Source organism: Peromyscus californicus, unplaced genomic scaffold (genome assembly GCF_007827085.1).
Source record: "Peromyscus californicus insignis strain IS unplaced genomic scaffold, ASM782708v3 Scaffold_5__1_contigs__length_169319896, whole genome shotgun sequence".
In the NCBI taxonomy this organism is placed as follows: domain Eukaryota; kingdom Metazoa; phylum Chordata; class Mammalia; order Rodentia; family Cricetidae; genus Peromyscus; species Peromyscus californicus.
In genome coordinates, this window is record NW_026294573.1 from 48,380,186 (window position 1) to 48,396,311 (window position 16,126).

Genomic DNA, 16,126 nt, shown 5'->3' on the forward strand with positions numbered 1-16,126 from the left:
CAAAGACCTCGCTTCCTAGTTCACCATGTAAGGTTATACTAGGAGACAGCCATTTATGCACAGGAAACTGGATCCTTATAAGACACCAAGTTTGATCTAAGATTTCCCAGTTTCTAAATTTAGAAACAAATTTCCACTGTTTCTAAGCCACACAGAGATGGAAATGTAGCTCAGTTGGTAGAGTTCCTGCTTAATATGCATGGAGCCTGTGTTGGATCCCCAGCACTGTACAAAACCGGGTAGAATAGCACAGGGTCTGTACTTCCTGCACTCAAGAATTCAAGGCCAGCCTCAGTTACACAAAAGGTCGAAGCCAGCCTAGGCTCATATAGCCTGTCTCAGACAAACAAACAAAAAAATTGATGAGAGCCAGACATGAGGGAGCACATCTTTAATTCCAGCACTTGGGAGGCAAAGGCAGAAGCAGGAAGATCTCTGTGAATTCTAGGCCAGGCTTGTCTATACAGTAAGTTCCAAGCCAGCCAGGGTAGTATATGTATATATGTAGTATAACCCTGGCTCAAAACAACAGAAACAAACAAACAAGAAAAACACAAAACAAACTAGAGTTGATATCTACTTAATCCAAAACTTATACATAACTTATTAATAAACATTTTAAACCAAAAGTTAAAGAAAAACCAAATTATGATCAATATATTGGAAAACATGCCTGAAGTTGTTTTCTTTTCCCTTTTTGCTTATTTTTTTTTTCTTTGAGACAGGGTCTCATGTAGCACAGGCTGACCTCAAACTCACTGTGGAGCCAGGAATGACCTTGAACTCCTGATTTTCCTGTCTCCACCTCCCAAGCACTGGTATTACCGATGTGCATCATTGCACTTAGTTTATGGGGTGCTAGAGATGCAATCCAGGGTTTTCTGTAGGCCAGACAAGCACTGACCAACTGAACTATATTTCCAGGCCCACCTAAAGTTTTAAAACATTACCAAATTAGTTACAGTTCAAAGTCAGACACTAAAGAATTAGACCTTCACATTTATGGTGATATTTTATTTGTGCTGAAATGTGATTTTATTTGTATGTTAATAAAGTTGCCTGGAGATCAGAGCTAAGAGCAAGCCATTTAGCAGAAGTCCTGCGGTGGTGGCACACGCCCTTAATCTGATCACATGGCAGGCATAATCTCTGTGTGTTCAAGGACACAGCCAAGCGGTGACCTGAACCTTTAATCTCAGTACGAACCATAGAGACCTGGAGGTCTGTATAGACAGGCAGTGATGAGGAAGTCATATGGTTGGGTTTAGAACTAATGAGAAGGCAGAACAGAAAGTCAATAAAAAGACAGGACACAGGAAGAAGGTCTCTCTCTCAGGGGAAGGATGGCATCGAGTAGTAAGATAAGGTGGTCTTAGCTCTTGGCTACTGCTCGATCTCTGGACTTTTAACTCTTATTTGGCTCTGTGTTTCTTATTTAATGAGGTCGTTTAGAATTACATCTACACACATTGAGAAAACTCAGCTGTACATAGGAATTTACTCTCGGAGACTTGTGGGTAAATAGGACTTTCCTTTTCATTACAACTCCATGAAAGCCAATAGTCAATAATTATAGTAACCAAAGTAATTGCATAGTAAAACTCACTTTTTCTAGACCAAAAAAGCAACAGCATTAGCAGGGCTAGCTCACCTGTGGTATGAGTCTGTCCAAGTGCTCAGCTCGGTTTCCATGAGAGGGGTGTGTCGACAGCCACTCTGGTAACTTGGGGTGGCCATGAAGACTCTCTGAAAACTCCATCTGCTGCCAAAATACTGAGCTGGCTCTTACGTCCACACAGGCCTAAACACAGAGTTAAGAAGGCACACAGTGAGCTTAGTTACTACAACTTAAAAAAAAAAAAAAAAGTGACTCAGCCGGATATTCAAAGGGCTAAGGAGGGAGAATCAAAAGAAAGAGGGGGTAGCAGAGAGAGAAGGGGAGAGGGAGGGGGGGAGGGGGGGAGAGGGAGGAGGAAAATATGTTTAAGTTTACTTGTGTGTCACTACATGTTTCGAAAATATTCCAATTTCTATGACCATTTTAATAAAAGAATATGTTCTCTACTTGAAGGAAGAAAACCTCAAGCTGGGAATTAAACTCAGTAGTAGAGTAACATACCGAGCACGCACTAGGCTCTGGGTTTGAGCCCCAGTATTGCAAAACAGAAGGAAGAGAAAAGCAAAGCTGATACAATAGAGCATTACAGCGACACAAGCCAGCCACCCTGACACCTAACACTGAAAACATGTATTAAGGGGGAAATCCTCCATCTAAATTAACTTTTCTATTAAAAATAATCTACACTAAAGAAACTTCACACTTAATGATACAATTAGAAAAAAATTTTAACAAACATGCAGAAAAAGTTCATCTTAATGTATATCAACCTGTCCAATGTTCTCAACTACATGAAAAAAATACATTTAGGCCATTCAAAACATACTGTTTTTTAAAGGATGTATATGGATCTAGTGTAGAGGGGGACACAATTCCATCACAAACTTATATACACACTCTTCACATACACTTGAATACACACAACACTGTGGAAGGCTACTTAAGAACTGTTTGCAGTTGTTGTCCTGGGAGTCTAATTCAAGTATTTGAGGTGGGAAGGAAGTAACAGTTTCATTCTGAACTATATTAACCTGTTTGCAATAAAAATTCTTTTTAAACCTTCCATACAAGGACTTGGAAGTTTTTTAAAAAGTCTGTTCAATTTTCTTCACATCTTAATTTACTCTTTCTATAAGAACTAGGAAACATGTGTTTGCATTTCCTATTTCACTTTTGAATAAATTAAGGACAAAATTCTATCAGATTGGTCAAAATGTGGAAACAAAAAGCCTTAAATTTCAAGGCTGTGATACCTAAAATGCAAGACAAATGCCACATTTTGTGTTGCTAGTTTTAAGTCAACTTGAGGAAGCTAGAGTCATTTGGGAAGAAGGAACCTCAAGTGAGAAAATGTCCCCACCAGATAGGCCTGTGGGCAAGTCTATGAGGCATTGTCTCGGTTGATGATTAACATGGGAGGGTCCAACCCATTATGAATGGACCACCCCTGGGCTAGTGGTCCTGGGTTCTATAAGAAAGCAGGCTGAGCAAGCCATGAGGAATAAGCCAGTAGCACTCCTCATGGCTTCTGCATCAGCTCCTGCCTCCAGGTTCCTGCCCTGCTTGACTTCCTGCCCTGACTTCCTCCCATGATGGCTATGATCTGGAGTTGTAAACTGGAATAAGCCCTTTCCTCCTCAGGTTGCTTTTGGTCATGGTGTTTATCACAGCAATAGAAACCTAACCAAGACACGCACTCAATAGCCAGTCAGCATCTATGCTGCCTCCCTGCTCATAAACCACTACATAAGATATTTTTCAAGGTGGGAAAATAAAGAGGAAGAGATGATCTGAAATTCAATTTCTATTCAATGTTCAAATCAGTGCAATTCTTCAAGCACTTTAAGTACTCTAGGTTTAAAAAAAGCTAGACAAATGTGTCAGAGAGCTAAAGTGATAGCCATGAAGGTCTGACTTCCCAAGTTCGAGCCTCGGAATTTGCATAAAAATACAGATGCAGTGGCATCATCTTTAATCTCAGCACTGCTACAGTGAGACTGCAGATCAGAAAGTCACCTGGAAAGGTGTGGGCTAGCTGGCCTGGAACAGGCAGCATCGCAGCAGAAACAAGAGAAACCTCAACAAGGAAGATAAAGACCCAAATCCTGAAAGTTGTCCTCTGGTGGCCACATCAGCACTGGGGCACATGTGTGCCTATGCACAAGTGCATACCTGCATGCATACACACACACACAAATATATCCTACTATGAAGGTATGAACATTCACATTATGTGTGTCTAAACAAAACCATAATTTTATGATTTTTTTACCTTACAATGTTAGTCAAAAGAGAAGTCAAATATTTACCTGTTCAATCTAAGTAACATAGTTGAAGGCAATATTTAAAACATTTGATATGTCAAAATAGAGGGGAAAACTATGCCAGTAAATAGCAAAAGCGTTTCAGACTGAAAAAGCTTTGCCCACTGTGTTTGTCACGAGCTGCCCCTCAGGGTGCATCAAAGAAAACTGTAAAAGAAGGAGAGGGTGTTTCTTGAAGCATCAATAAACAGACACAAGGATGACCAAGAATAAAAGGATCATTGGGCTTGGATGTGGCTCAGCTGGTAGAGAGCTTCAGACCTTGAGTTTGATCCCCAGAACCTCATAACTAGACACAGTGATCATGCCTGTAATCCAACATCTTGGCAAGCTGACACAGGAATATCAGAAGGTCAAGGTCATCCTTAGTTACACATTGAATTTGCAGCTAGCCCGAGCTACATGAGACCCTATGTTAAAAAAAAAAAAAAGAAAGGAAGGAAGGAAGGAAGGAATAACAGAGCACTTTGAAAAGAAACTGACAGGTTACAATAATGAACTCCAAAGAAATGAAGATCTACAAGATAACTGACAATTGAATTCAGAATAACACTCATAAAGAAAAATGTTCAGTGAACGATAAAAAAATAAAATAAAATTCAGTTAACAATTCAGAAAAAATTTAGGACGTCTAACAGAGATAATCTTTTAAAAAAGAAATATTGGAAATTAAAAATACAATGACTAAACTAGAAAACTTAATGAAAATCTTCAATGGCAACTCTACTGGACAAAAAAAGAGTAAGTTGAAAGATAGGACATTTGAAATTGTGCAAAGGCAAAAAAGGATGAAAAAGAACACCTGTGTGAATTATGGGACATCACCAGGAGAGTAAACACTCACATTATAGGAGCCGTAGAAAGAGGAAGAGGGACCAGAAAGAGAAGTTAAGAAAATGATGCCATCGCTTAGGGACAGGAGGTACAGACATCATCAGTCAAATTCAACCCAAAGGAGAGCATGCCATGACACATAATACTCAAACTCAAAGGAAGAAATGTAAGAGTAACAAAAGGTAAGAGACATCTCTCTTTAAAAGGCTTTTCAACACTGCCTATCAGGAGACTTCTCATCAGAATCCTTGCAGCCCAGCAGAGATTGGATGACAATATATCCAAGTAAAATAATTGCCAACCAAAAAGGCTTTTTCTTACAAAGCTGTCTTTCATAAATGAGGGAGAAATGAAAATTTTCTGAGGCAAACAAAAACTCTGAGAATGGGGTATGGGGGCACGCACCTTAAATCCCCACAGACAAGTGGAGAGAGGGAGATCACACAGTAAGACACTGCCTCAAAGGCAAAAAGAAGTTCACAACCACCAGCCTCCCTCACCTTACAGGGATTGCCAAGGAAACTATTTAGACTGAAATAAAACCACAAATAGCTGTTGAGGAATAACACGAAACAAGCAAATTCAAAGCTCAGTGCTGCATGTAAAACAAAGCCATCTTCAGGGTACTCCAGGATTATAAAGCTGATGTGAAGGCAATGTCTTCTTCTTAGTATGAGGGCTAAAAGATCAAACAGTTAATAACAACTATAGGCAAAAATAACGTCAAGGTTCTATATCACAAACTGATGCAAGTACTAACACAAACTGGAAAATGTAATCAATGTCAACTGATTATCAGCTTGAAACAAGCTGTTACATGCATATAGTGTTCTACTTAAGCCTCACAGTAACTGGACAGCAAAATTGTTAGTAGATATACAGGGCAAAATCAGAAAGGATCCCAAGCATACTGCTACATAGAATCATCCAATCTCAAGCAAGGCAGCAAGGCAGGAATTAAAAACAGAGTGGCTACGAGACAACCGGAAAATAACAAAACAGCAATAAACTGTCCTTTTTTAAAAAAAATCATATTTATTTACTTTATCTTATGTATATAAGAGTTTTGTCTGCATGTATGTATGTGTATCACATGTACCGTGCCTAGGACATCAGAAGAAGATGTTGGCTGCCCTGGAACTGGAATTACAGGTGGTTGTGAGCCACCATTTGGGTGCTAAGACCTGAACCAAGGTTGTCCAGAAGAGCAACAGGTGTTCTTACCCACTGAGTCATCTCTCCAGCCCAATAATCAGTTCCACTTATTACCTTAGACATAACAAATTCAAGTCTCCAATTCATGAAATAAAGTCACTAAATGGATTTTCAGAAAAGCTATCCAACTGTATGCTTCTTACAAGAGATTTACCTCACTTTACAGACTCAAAAAAAAAAAACAAACAAATCAGGGTAGCTCAACTTGCAACCAACAAAATATAAAAAGAGATAAAGAAGGACATTATACAATGACAAATAGGTCAATTCATCAAGCAGAATAAAATAGTTGTAAAACTATGTGTATCCAACATCAAAGCTCCTCTAAATATATAAAATACTAAAGGATTTAAAGACAGAAACAAACTGCAATATAATAGCAATGGCACCTCTAATACACAACACTTTCAATAATAAATAGATATTCAGATGGAAACTTAGTAAGAAAACACTGGATTTGAATATCATTCTAGATCAAATGTACCCAATAGACACATGGAGCACTCCATCCAACAGCAACACACACACACACACACACACACACACACACACACACACACACACACTTTCTCCAGGGCAGGGCACATGCTAGGGCACAAAACAAAGCTCAGCCATCTTATGGAGACATCTGTACACAAATGCATCTGCGCAGCAAACAAAAGAAGAAACAATACTGTATGCAATATACCCAATGAGATATTAATGTCCAAAACAAACAAGTAAAACTTCCAACTCAATAGCAAAACACACTTAATTAAAAGTGGGCAAAAGACTTAAGAACCTCAAAGACTGCATACAAATAACAATGAGTGTACAAAAAACTCATCAACATTGAAATACCTCCAAGAACTGCACCTCAGAAACACATCAGATATCATCTCACACCTGTTGGAAAGCAACAATAATATGAAAAACTTCAACCCTTATACTTTGTTCATGGGAATGTAAAATGATGCAGCCTCTATTTAAAATAGTACAGAGAGTGCCCCAAAAACATTAAAAATGGAACCCATATGATTCAGCAATCTTACTATTCAGTATTTACCCAAAAGTTAAAAAATAGGGTCTCGAAGATAAACTAGCATTCCCCATTCCCTACTACACACACTACTGACAGTGGCAAGTGCTGGAAACCACCTAGATGCTCACTCAGATGAATGGGTGAAGACGTGGGATGACACACATGCAACAGCCTTACCCAAGAAGGCAATCCTACCATGTACAACAGCGTGGATGAACACGGGCGATGTTGGGCTAGGAAAAACGAAGTGGGCACAGGGCAAATACCGCCTGATTCAACTTACATGAGGTATCTACAACAGGTAAAGTCAGACACAAGGTAGAGCAGTTGTTATGAGGGACGCAGTAGGAGGTGACAAGGACAGTAGGTTCTAGACACGGCTCTATGACATTGTTCCCAGAGGTCATTCTGCATTACACATTTAAATTTGTGAGTAGATCTTAGGTTAAATATTTTTACCACAAAAGCGGGGAGGGGCAGCAAGAAGGCTCAGTGGGTGAGGTACTTGCCACCAAGTCTGATGAAATAAATTTAATTCCCAGAAATTACGTGGTGGAAGAAGAGAACTGATGCCTACAAGTTGTTCTCTGACCTCCACATGTACACCATGGAATATCCATGCCCAAACAGATACATACATAGATAAACACAGGCACAAGCAGATAACTAAATAAACAAACAACAAATTAATAAAACAATACCTAATGGACTAGAGATGGCTCAGTGGTTAAGAGCACGTGTTGCTCTTTCAGAGGATCCAGGTTCAATGCCCAGCACCTAAAAGGTGGCTCACAACTATCTGCAATTCCATTCCAGGGGATCCAATGCCCCCTTCTGGACTGTGTGGGCATAACATAGACAAGCACACAGGCAAATACATAAAATAATAAATAAAATCGCCTTTAAAAAAGACAGGATCTCTCCATGTATCCTCTGGCTTTCCTGGAGACTGCTTCTAAAGCAGACTGGCCTTGGACTTTATAGAGATCTGCCTGCCTCTGCCTCCAAGCGCACCATCATGTTTGACATAAACTCTTCTTAAGATAAAATAAAAACAAATAAAAGAGCACGTGTTTACCAAGACTGTGGGAGTACATAAAGAAAAGATAAGGCTCTTTCTTTTTTATTAATATTATTATTATTATTTTATTTTATAATTAATTTAATTTTACATATCACCCACGGATTCCCCTGTCCTCCCCCCTTCCACCCTCCAGCCTCCCCCCCCCAGTCAATCCCCCATTCCCATCTCCTCCAAGGCAAGGTCTCCCCTGGGGATTCAGCTCAGCCAAGTAGGTTCAGTTGAGGCAGGTCCAATACCCTCCTCCCTACACCCAGGCTGAGCAAAGTGTCTCAGCATAGGCCCTAGGTTCCAAAAAGCCAGCTCTTGCACTAAGGACAGGTCCCACTCCCACTGCCTGGGGGCCTCCTAAATAGTTCAAGCTAATCTACTGTCTCACTTATCCAGAGGGCCTGGTCCAGTTCCATGGGGGCTCCTCAGCTATTGGTTCACAGTCCATGTGCTTCCACTAGTTTGGCTATTTGTCCCTGTGCTTTTTTCAATCATGGTCTCAATATCACTTGCTCATATAATCCCTCCTCTCTCTCACCGATTGGACTCCTGGAGCTCCACCTGGGGCTCGACCATGGATCTCTGCATCTGCTTCCATCAGTCACTGGATGAGAGTTCTATCATGACAGTTAGGGTGTTCGGCGATCAGATCACCAAAGCTGGTCAGCTCGGGCTTTCTCTCGACCATTGCCAGTAGTCTATTGTGGAGGTATCTTTGTGGGTTTCTGGGGACCTCTCTAGCACTCTGCTTCTTCCTATTCCCATGGGGTCTTCATTTATCATGGTATCTCTTTCCTCGTTCTCCCACTCTGTTCCTGATCCAGCTGGGACCTCCCACTCCCCTAAGCTCTCTTTCCCCCAACCCTTGCCCTCCATTACCCACCCTTAATTCCAGTTTGCTCATGTAGATCTCATCCATTTCTCTGTTGTTGGGCAATCCCTGTGTCTTTCTTGGGGTCCTCTTTACTAGGTAGCCTCCCTGGAGTTGTCAGTTGCAGTCTGGTTATCCTTTGCTTTACATCTAGTATCCACTTATGAGTGAGTACATACCATGTTTGTCTTTCTGAGTCTGGGTTACCTCCCTTAGGATGATTTTTTCCTAGTTCCATCCATTTGCCTGCAAACCTCATGATGTCATTGTTTTTCTCTGCTGAGTGATAAGGCTCTTTCTAAGCCACCTTTCCTTCTTCAAACAGAACCAGTGGTGACCATAAGTCCCAGGAAACCTAAGGGACAGATGTCGATGGGAAATGCGTCCTAGAATGCTGAAGAACCACAGGGTTTACAACCAGTGAAGCAAGGGATTGAAATTCCATCTACTTATGTGATTAATAGTGAACTGTAAACACTAACTCTGATAACTCCTTTACTCTTCACAACATCCTTACGTGGTGAGGGATGTTATTTTACCAGCTTACAGAGCAGATAAGGAGAGCAAGGGATTGAGCTACAATCTGAACTCCAACAGTCAAGTACCATTTAGTACCCTGGACCAACAATTTAGTCTCCAAGGCCACCAGATTCACCTCTGAAACTTATTGCTGCAGATCATCAGGATGAAAAACAGCCAGTTCAGAACCCAGAACACAATGTTTCTGTCCTCCTTTCCCATAGGGAGGAGCCAGGAGCCAATCAATGGTAATTACAAGATGCTATGTCTGGTTGCAAGAGATGGTATCATGAATTCATAAATAAAGAAGGATCTAGTTAAATTCAGATTAAAATAACAACATGCATGCATATGCAGTAAGAGACATTAATTGACAATGAATGTCTTCTATTTTATCATAAACTCGGCAGGATGTGATATCCATAAGGCACACAGTACTATAAGAACCACCCTTACAACCTGAACATCCCAATGCCAACACAACACCAGAGAAAGATCAAGCTCTATCCCACCTATCACCAAAATGCTCACTGCAAATACAAACTGAAAAGGGCTCTGGACTTCATAACTCTATGCATTCACCTCTCCAATACAACTCCTGTCAGCCATCACCCCTCCCCCTTGGAGGAAAAGCCTGAGTTCTAAGTCTGTTTTGAATGCCAGTAGCACTGCGCATCTGAACCAGATGTTCCAGCATCCCCTCTGCATTCCACACAGACATGTGGTAGTCATGAGACAGTATTACAAAGGACTGCTACAGAAGGGCCAAGAACTAGGAAAATACAATTGGAATGTTATGATATTTGAAGGGAACAAAACATATAAAAACAGTACTTTTTAGAAGTGATACTGTGGAAGACAAAATTGTTTCCAGCAGCCTAGAATAAAGAAGTTCCACATCCTACATGAATGCACCTCCTCCTGGGGTGGGGAAAACTTACCATCAATGAGAGATGCACCACAGTCTTTAACTTCTTCATTTTCCAGTTCGATTGTAAAACCAAGCAAATAACAGCGCCTGTACCTCAAGGGCTGACATGGAGACTAAAAGAATACTGCACATAGCCCACTCAGGACAGAACCCAGCACATAGAAAAATATTACTGGGGCCAACTGTCAACTCCATCACCGGCGTCACTTGTACTGTCCTGGGCATCTACAGCGAGTCAGTTCCCCTCCGTCTGTACACACAGGCTCAGTGTTCCAGGGCTCAGGGCGTCTGCTAGTATATCCACTCTTTTTCTATGAATCACTTCTTCTCTGAACAACAGTTTTTCCAATCAACAATTTAAAACTGCTCTTTTCCAACTGAGCGTGACATAAGATACTGGTAACTAAATCATCCTCAGGATTTGTCAATAAAAAATTCACTTATCAAAAACACTTAGTATATGCCACACAGGAGAGAAATGGGCTCTTGTTATTGTATGGTCCAATAACTTTAAAGCCCTTGCCTGAGTGTTCTGCATCTTTTGACGGTCATTGTGCTAGTTCATCAATCAGTAAAGCTGGCAAAGTTTTGATGAATTTTACACACATTTCTTTCTTGTCTCGTGGAGACTCAGTACTCAATGCAAATCACAACAACTAAAAATCAAATAAATAGTCATTCTATGTGGGGAATGGGTTCAAAATAAGATTTGGGCATATGTGTTGTGGAAGTTACTTTGGAACACATCTATGAAATGAGGCTTTTTTGTTTGCTGCTTATGCATTCTTACATGACTAATCTAAGGACCTACATGGTCATCCAAGTACAACACAAAGACAGTTCGCTGTGCTGGAGACTCAGTACTAACCTGGAAGACAGGGGCCAAATATGCTACTAGGTAAGACACGTCAGCACTTTGGACTCTAGTCTCCCTACCTGTAAAAGGAGAAGTTGAGTTAAATTAGCTCCAGTTTTCCTCCAGGGTGCAAAAGCTTATGGTTCTATAATCTATGGTTTTACATGAATTTTAAAGTTTAGATTCTTATTTCTGTGATAAAAGTGGATTCTGCTGTTACCCAGCTCCCTCACTAGATGGTGCTATAGGCACAGCTATTTCAGGCGGCTTGCAGCAAGCAACAGTACTTCCTTCCAGAAGGGTCCTCAGCAGCTCTGGGGCTGGACAATCCCTCCCAGTGAGGGCTCTCAAACCACTCCAGTGTATTTATCATCCTCAGTCCCCATCCACTAAACGAAATAACACATCCACATGTCCCCTGTCTCTGTAATAATCAAAAGCAATCATACATAATGCCCCCCAAGGAGCCTGCCCCCAGTTTAGAAGCATTAAAAGAAAATTAGCTTTCTTTTTTTAGATTTCAGTACAGACACTCAAAAGTGAATATAGATGGTTTGGTTGCTTGTGAAATTAAAAAATAGATGTCATTTCCACAAATGACTGCCAAGTGTCAAAATGTCCTTACGATGAATGACAAATGAATAAACACATCAACAAAATCAAATAATCTTTTGCCCAGCTGGTTTGAACCATTTATTCCATCTCAGTTCACAGCAGACCTACCAGTTAATCACTAATTCTGAATTAATCATTCTAGTAATTTTTAATAATGATAACTGAAAGCTCTTCAAAATCAAAATTTAAACTATAAAAACATAAGCATGGAAAATTAACCTCTTCCCAGTGAATAGTAGAGAAAAAGCAGAAAGAATCTTAAGGAAAGATAGATTCTTGTTTGGAAAACCCCTCAGAGGTAACTTCATTTCAGTGAATTTCTTATATTCTATTCGGTCCTTGGCCTTGAATGCTCATGAATCCAATGGGGCAATGCATAGCCAACAAATTCATCTCCCAGAAACAGTTCCCCTGACCATACTTTCAAGCCTCATACAGAATGGTAACGGCAGCTTAGCAGCCCAGCCAACTGCAGTGTGGGTGTGTCTGTCCCTGGGTCAACACCTTTGCTCTCTTTTAGACATGTGACGACAGAAGCTAAGCTATAATCACAATGACAAGGAAATCTAATCATAGTTTGGCAATGTGACTGGACTTACAGGGCAGGGTTGGGAAGTTTGTTCAACTGCTTCACACACACACACACACACACACACACACACACACACACACACACACGCATCTCGTCAGGGTACAGGGTATAGGCCACAAATAGGAACCAAGCCCCAGACACCCAGAGTAACACTTTAAAAAAGAGTATTAGCCTCTTTTCAGATAGAAAACAGAGAGGTTAAGTACCCTGCCTATAGTCACATGCAAGAAATCAGAGTTCCAAGACCTCTGTGACACCCAGTCTCCAGCCCTGAACTCAGGGTTTAAAGTCCTTAAGACCACTAAGTCGCTGCCTACCCTTTCCATTCCATCTTGCCATGGATGCTCCTAAACTGTTTCTATTTTAGCCACAGAGAGATTTCAATTCCCAGAACAAGCATTGTTTTCCTTACCTTTGACCATACTATTTTCTATACCAAATCTCCCGAGACTTACACCCTGCACCACACCAGAATAATTACTACTTGTCTCATAGAGCTCTGTTTTAACTGCTCCTTTCTCAATCCCCTTCCTAGGCTGTCATTTAAGCCCGGATACAAGTTCTACCATTCTGCTGCATTCTTCCATGGGATGAACATGTCCTATATGTCTCTACCATGATGCTCCAAGCTTTGTTCAAATTATCTCCTACTAACATTCTGACTTCCAATAACCTGGCAGATAGTAAGCATGCAGCAAATACACGTTCAGTTAATAAATGAAAATCATGTCATGGGGGAGGGCTACCGTCTGGGTCTGCATCAGACTATTGTAATGTCAAAAGAAAAAGGGAAAAAAAAAAAAAAAAAACGATCCATAAGAATTAGAGGCCAATCAGCCCAGATACTGGGTAGACGTCTAGAGGCCAACACTCGCTCACCTGACCTGCTTCATCATGTGTAGCTGGGTGGAGAGGGGAATGGAGAGGGGAATGAATGGAGTCAATGAAAGCTATAATGAAGTTGCAGAAGTTCATTCCTATCTGTGGAAATAGAAACATGCTGAGACGTGTTTTATAGATAGAATTGCCGGGACTTGGTGAATGATCAGATTGCAGTCTTAGATGAGTAAGGATGACGGCAGGCTGCAGGCCTTTGAGACAGCAGGACTGAATACAAGGTGGAACGTTTGTCAGGGGAAGGAGTAAACTGGAAGGAGGGGCAAACTCCACGGTTCAGTATCAATACACAGGCTTGAGGTCAGTGTGGACTAGAGGAGGCAGACAATGGGACATGCACAGGCAGAAGACTGGTGCCCTGGGAACTTGAATTGTTCTGACTGAGTGAGAAATGTCCAAGTCCTACCACCCAGGTGGAGAAGGCTGATACAGAAAAGTAAAGATAACATGTTCAAGATCACACAGCTAACTGGAAAGGCAGAGTCCCAAATGCGGGTGGTCTAGCTCAGCAGCCATGACTCCACTTAGTGTCCTTGGCAGCAGATTGCTCCACACTGCCAGCACCTAAAAGAGGTTTAGACTTTGATACTAAACACGGGAAGGTGACAGTATAAAGGTCATACTAGGGTCCGAATGTGGGTTTGAATAGTTGGTCCCAGCTAGTGGTGCTGTTTGGGAGGGTATGAAACCTTTAAGAAGTAGAGCCTCACGGGAGGAAGCAGGTCATTAGTGTGGGCATTGAGGCTGTAGAGCCTGGCCTCAATTTCTGTCCACTCTCTGCTTCCCGACTAGGGACACAGTATGATCAACTGCCTCATGTTCCTACCTCCACACTGGACTGTATCCACCATGATTGTATCCCCTTGAACCATAGCCTAAAGCCAACAACAACATCTTCTCTCTTAGATAGCTTCCTGCAAAGTAGCTGGTCACAACAAGGAAAATGCTACTGTAGCTCATAATAGAATAAATGTCTCCATAATGAGCAAGAAAAATAAAAAACTAAAACTCTGTCCCATTCCAGTTTGAATCACAACTTTTACCATTGTGCCTTTGAAAAAAAAAGCTAACATAGCCTGTGTGGACTTCAGCTCCTTCACCTGCAAAAAGGAGACATGATGATCACAGCAGTAACCACTTCATGGAAGTGCTGTGCAGTAGGTAAGAGCAGGTTCCACACCTCCAGCACTGAGCACAGCCCTGATAGGGGTTAGATAGGAGCTAGAGGTGTTATTATCTAAAAGGATGCTTTCGCAGAATAAAGGCAGCGTAAACACTATATTCGAAGCTTTCATACTGCTTCTCTTCCTGACAGGAAATAAATACTTGTACTTTAAAGATGGCATTTTTCATCCTGAGTGTTTCAATAACAAAGACAGATTTAACATCTATAGCAACATTTCTTTGTGCTTGACATAAACAGACCATATTATCACAACTGGAAGTCTCATGCTGCACAACACAACATTTAGTGTGCTTTAGAAAATGCAACCATGCTCTTACCTGTCCAAATATACTTTTTCAAAATGGTTTGTCATGTTATAATTGATGGAGCTTCATCATTTCTTCATTAACTTGTCTACTCTCAGAGGAGAGGACTTACCAAGTCCCCCAACCCTGAGTTGGACTGTGACAGCTGTTGTCCTGATCTGCCTGGACATCACAGCATTTAGCTGCTCTTGAACACTTCCTCAGAGCTTCCTCGTCTATAGTCACTCAGAAACTCCACGTGTGATCCTAAAACACACGTTTTAAACATCTAACCAACAAGCACACTGAAGGCACTCTGCAGTTGAGAATATCAAGGAGCCAATAAAACTGAGGCAGTGTGCTCAGCTTTTCCACAACACTAGAAAATGAGATTTCGAAAACCAGTGACAGGCCATGCATGGTGGCACATGCCCTTGATCCCAGCAGTCTGGAGGCAGAGGCAGGTGGATCTCTGTGAGTTCTAGGCCAGCCTGGTCTATAGAGTGAGTTCGAGGACAGCAAGGGATACAGGGAACAACCCAATTTTTTAACCCTAGTTAAAAAAATTTAAAGAGATGATTTTTTTCCCTCCAAATTGACAAAAACATAACTGAACACAGCATTATGGATTTTAGTGGGGGAAGGTATTCTCACAGGTTGGTGAAGTCTGGCATTAGCATTTTTGAACATAGTATCTCTATAAAATTTATATACATATAAATTTATATATATATATATATCCTAGTGACCTTAGCTACACTTACTTATCCTAAATAAATAACAAAAAGTCATGGAATGGTGCTAGAGTACAGCTCAGTCATAAGACAACTGTCTTGTGGGTGCAAAGCTCTGACTTGAGCCCCAGCACAAGAGAGAGTGGGAGAAAGAAGAGTTTGTTGGGAGAGAGGAGGAGGGGAGAGGGGGGGAGAGAAAGAGGGCAGGGAGTATGAATTCAGAGAGGAAGGAAGGAATGGGAGAAAGAAAAAAGGAAAGAAAGTTAGAAAAGAAAAGGGAAGGAAGGAGGGAAAGAGAGCAAAAGCGAAAGGAAGGAAGGAAGGAGGGAAAACTTGAGGAGTTTATGGATAGATGAATAGAATGTCTTTTCTAAAATTATTTATGATGTTACTCATTCCTAGAAATTATCCAAATGGTTATTAATGGTAAATAACTCAACTTATCATTATGACAGAATGTGGTGGTATTGTGTTCCCCAAAATATTGTGTACCCTAATAAACTTGTCTGGGGTCAGAGAACAAAAAAAGCCACTAGATACTTAGGATAGGCAGTGGT

The 16,126-nt window shown here is 41.0% G+C and overlaps 1 protein-coding gene across 7 annotated transcripts in view; it reads right to left on the bottom strand.

Moving 5' to 3' along the window:
• The window catches only part of Oma1 (OMA1 zinc metallopeptidase), a 59,653-nt gene that overhangs the window by 11,600 nt on the left and 31,927 nt on the right, over positions 1 to 16,126 (bottom strand). For all 7 annotated transcript variants that reach the window (XM_052716166.1, XM_052716165.1, XM_052716167.1 and 4 more), the window contains one exon: positions 1,652 to 1,801. In XM_052716166.1, the coding sequence (XP_052572126.1) occupies positions 1,652 to 1,801 (150 nt within the window). The remainder of the gene's footprint in view (positions 1 to 1,651; positions 1,802 to 16,126) is intronic.